The 3,877-nt window shown below is 33.2% G+C and overlaps 1 protein-coding gene across 1 annotated transcript; it reads left to right on the forward strand.

The window, feature by feature from the left end:
• Window positions 1–398: 398 nt before the first annotated feature.
• LOC107094952 (zymogen granule membrane protein 16-like) lies at window positions 399–3,476 on the forward strand. The gene is made up of 5 exons (XM_015390875.1): window positions 399–534; window positions 634–654; window positions 758–810; window positions 884–1,004; window positions 2,842–3,476. The coding sequence occupies exons 3-5, from the start codon at window positions 759–761 to the stop codon at window positions 3,152–3,154; spliced, it is 486 nt and encodes a 161-aa protein (XP_015246361.1). The 5' UTR covers window positions 399–534; window positions 634–654; window position 758; the 3' UTR covers window positions 3,155–3,476.
• The last annotated feature ends 401 nt before the right edge of the window (window positions 3,477–3,877 follow it).

The raw sequence follows: 3,877 nt of genomic DNA on the forward strand, positions 1-3,877 counted from the left end.
ACTTTTAAGTCTCACCTGTGATAATTTCAGGCTCGCTGGTGTCCTCTCCTGGTGGATGAACTCTAAGCTGTTTTTTTTTTGTTTTTTTTTTTTGTTAACTGGTGCTTAACTTGTTACTTGTTCTGAGCCAGAAACAATTGACAACAGTATATGTAGCTAATTGTAGAATGTATATCCTATTAGAGCACTTTAAGAAGTAAACTTGTTACTGTTCCTTCAAACTTTTAAAGGGAAATTTCATACATTACGGGATGTGAGGCGACATACCTTCATACCTTCCTCTCATCAGATTGGCAGTAAGCCAGCTCTGACACTGGACAAACACTCTGCATATACCTGCCTGTGTCAACCAATGAGAGACAGTAAATTACCATAGAAAAAAAAAGATGCAGATAGTGCTGAGATAAGCAGTATAAAGGCGCAGGAACCTTTTGAACATGTGAGATGAGGACACTACTGACTGAGGAAAGAGCTGCTCATAGAGGGGGCCGATTTAAAGCCATACCTTTTGTGTGGGACAATTTTTAAGCATTTGTAAGTATGTTCATTTGCACTTATTGTTTATGGAGAGGTTTTTTATGAACCAAATGTGATCATTTTAAGATATTAAAGTGTGGTATCTGTTTCTTTCAGTTTCTTCCATCTACCAGACAGGTTAGAATAATTCCCCATTAATGTTTTTAGTTCATGCAATAATATATTAGGCGTACATAAAGTAAAGGAATAAGTTTGAGCTTATTGTTTAATTGCTTCACAGAATGCATTACATCGCCATATTTGCACTGCTGGTTGCTTGTGTTTTTGCAGAGGGTAAGAGTTCACTTTACATGCTTTATAGAGCTTTTTTTACAGCTATTTATTTATAAATCTCTTGTGTTTTCAGAGTCCCATTACTCGTTTTCACCATCTGTTGGATCAGGAAGTGGCACCTCATACAGTATAACTGGTGAGGGAAGAATCACAGCTATCAGAGTCTGGGAGCTCTATGGCAACCACATCTACGGGTAATTTTTTTTTTTATTTACATTACAACGCCTGCTAAACATCAGAGCCATGATTCCTACCAATTCAAAGGCATCTGGAGCTACAAAATAAAGTTTCCATCAAATAAAAGCATAACTGAACGGTTTTCATGTGAACTAGAATTACAACAGTTTATTTTTTTACTCATATTTATCTAATTAGTTTGATGGAAATTTACCAAAATAACATACATGTCTTTATAAATATATACTAGAATTCTAAATTTAGCATTTGTTTTTAAATTTACTTATGAAAACATTAGTCGGATCTTAATAATATTTAGCCTAAGACATTAAGAGCAACCATGTCCAAAGAGCAACTAGTGTGCTAGATCCCTGCCATATTAGTATATTAAAACTTTTCCTATTTTCTTTAATAATTTCTGTATGTAAAATCTTTAGACATTAACAAACAGAACCCTCTTCTCCTGGATGAGCAAGTCGGAGCAGTGGATAGTTGCTTTTATCATAACGTTTTCAGGATTCCCCACAACAATCATACATTACCTGCAACAACAGCTAAGAGGAAAACTTCCTTTTTCCATTTCTTGTACTTTATGAGATGCCAAAGAGGCCATTGCCTTTTGTAAAAAAAAGTTTATATTTTGTTTTAAAAAACAGAATAAAGAAACTGCTATATGTCAGTTTTGCAGTTATATTTGAGGTTTTCATGTTATGAAAGAAGTAAATATTTGAAATAGTTTGTAAATATAGATACGGCTTAAATTTTTATTATACTTGAAAACAATTAAAAATACATAGCCTTGCTTCTTATGATTATAAGATTAAAGAAGCCCGATGTATCAAAAATAATTGAAACATTTTAGAAAAACAGGTGATGATACAAAAGCTGTTTTATTTTTGTTAAACACATTGAAGTATTGAAGTAGTATTGAAGCAGTGAAGTATCTGATCACTATTTTAATTTGATCTATTTCTGTTTTAGAATGTTATAAAAGCTTTTTTTTTATTCATATTAACTTCCTGTGATTATGATTTTCACTTTGAATTTAAGCTTAATTTGATAAAATGTTGGCATACATCTGAGATATGTTTCTTTGAACTTATCTTAGACTTAGAAAAACACAGATTCATCATGTTTTTCTTTCAAATGAAGGGTTTCATATTTGAAACATTATTCAGTTTTTATCTTTATCCTTTTAAAACATTTTTGAAGTGAAACTATAATATATTTCCCAATATTATGGTTGAGGAAAGTTCTAATTTTGATGAAAAACATGAAGTGCTGCAAAACAAAGAGTAAATCTTAATGAGTCATTTTTTTTCTTGAATTGAGGAGGTAAGTGAAACACTTTGCTGATGGAACAAGACAATTTACACTTAAGATAAAAAATAATTGCATTTTCTTAATTCAAGTGCATTTTATCTAATTATTTTTGTTTTAAGAGTAAAGATCCTCATACCATTGGCAAATCATCTTATTTTCCCACGTTAAAGGTGAATACACTTAATTTTAAGACATTTTTACTTATTTCTAGATCACTTCTGCAGTTCAGCTGGTGTGCATGCTATGTGCTGCACCTTCTGAAGCTTAATACAAGATACAATTAGGAGTAATTTCTATGTTTTCAAAGGTGAACATACTTTATTAGCAGACATACATATTCTAATTGTTTTCACTTTTATATCACATTTAAGACATCATCCTTTAATTTCATGAAGAATCAGTAGCATTAGCATTATTGGCCTGTGACACTTTGTATGCATTATACACACTTTGCAAACCTTTATTATTTTTCAGTGAGTAAAAGTAAATCAGTCTTTTAAAAGATGTTTGTATTCTTCTCTTTTACCTCAGGATCCAGGTACGCTACGGATCCATTTGGTCCGAGGTTGCTGGCTACACATACAGCAATCCCATAGAGTTTGAGTTATTCAATGATGAAAGAATCATCCAGATCTCCGGAAAATATGCTCACTACATTCAGTCAATGATCATTGTCACCAACAAGGGTCGCTCACTGTTCGTGGGCCAGCCCTCAGGCCATTCCTTTAACATGTATGCCACCCACCCGGACGCTGAGCTGCGCTTCCTCAGTGGCAGATATCATGGAGGCCTCAGCGCCTTCCAGGCCCACTGGGCTATACTGGACGACACCGAGGATTGGTGATTTAAATAATGCACTGTGCTCTCTCCTTTAATCCCTTTACTAAATCAGAATGTGATTCTATTGGTTTTTGTCTCTTTTTAAGCATTTATAAGAGCGCTAACTAAGTAGGTGTGGAATAATTTGCTAATTTAAACCGATTTCTATTCTTGCTGTTTTATCTAAAGTTTAATTATGTAGCACTTATTTTAAGACAGTCACTGTCTTTGTGCACTTTTGATTAAAAGACAGTTGTCAGCGAGATAAAAATCAGGTAACTGTTTTTGTTATTATGTAGAAATTTAAATTGTTATACAGATTAATAAAGATTTGTGACATCATTAATTTTGTGTTTTTATATTCTTTATTTTGAGAAAGCTGGAAAATGTACATTTTTAACTAGACAATGCTTTTTTTCTTGATTTCAAGAAAAGAATGGGCAATATGTATTCTGAAAAAGTCTTATTTTGTACATGGGGATAGTGTACCAGATACCCTTTTTTTGGCTGGTGTTAGACTTTGCCAACTTTAGTTGTGTGAAGATTCTCAGTCATCCTAGTAGCAGTCATTCCAAAAAAGTCCAAAAACAATTCACTGGACTTTTTTCCCCCCAATTTTGAAGACATTTCGCTTCCCACCCGGGAAGCTTTTGTAGTTCAAAATGTCAGAAATAGCACTGAGTTAAAGGCTTTATACAGTAGCCCAACAAAGCCAGTGTCCAGTGGATTTTTCTTTTTTTTTTTCTTA

This window comes from Cyprinodon variegatus, unplaced genomic scaffold (assembly GCF_000732505.1).
Source record: "Cyprinodon variegatus isolate N-32 unplaced genomic scaffold, C_variegatus-1.0 Scaffold516, whole genome shotgun sequence".
NCBI classification, from domain to species: domain Eukaryota; kingdom Metazoa; phylum Chordata; class Actinopteri; order Cyprinodontiformes; family Cyprinodontidae; genus Cyprinodon; species Cyprinodon variegatus.

Bases quoted from the DNA above. Each gene is read 5' to 3' on its own strand.
- LOC107094952 (XM_015390875.1), top strand. From the start codon at position 759: ATGCATTACATCGCCATATTTGCACTGCTGGTTGCTTGTGTTTTTGCA. The intron at 811-883 runs GTAAGAGTTCAC...TTGTGTTTTCAG, and splicing joins TGCTTGTGTTTTTGCAGAGG to AGTCCCATTACTCGTTTTCA. The intron at 1,005-2,841 runs GTAATTTTTTTT...CTTTTACCTCAG, and splicing joins TATGGCAACCACATCTACGG to GATCCAGGTACGCTACGGAT.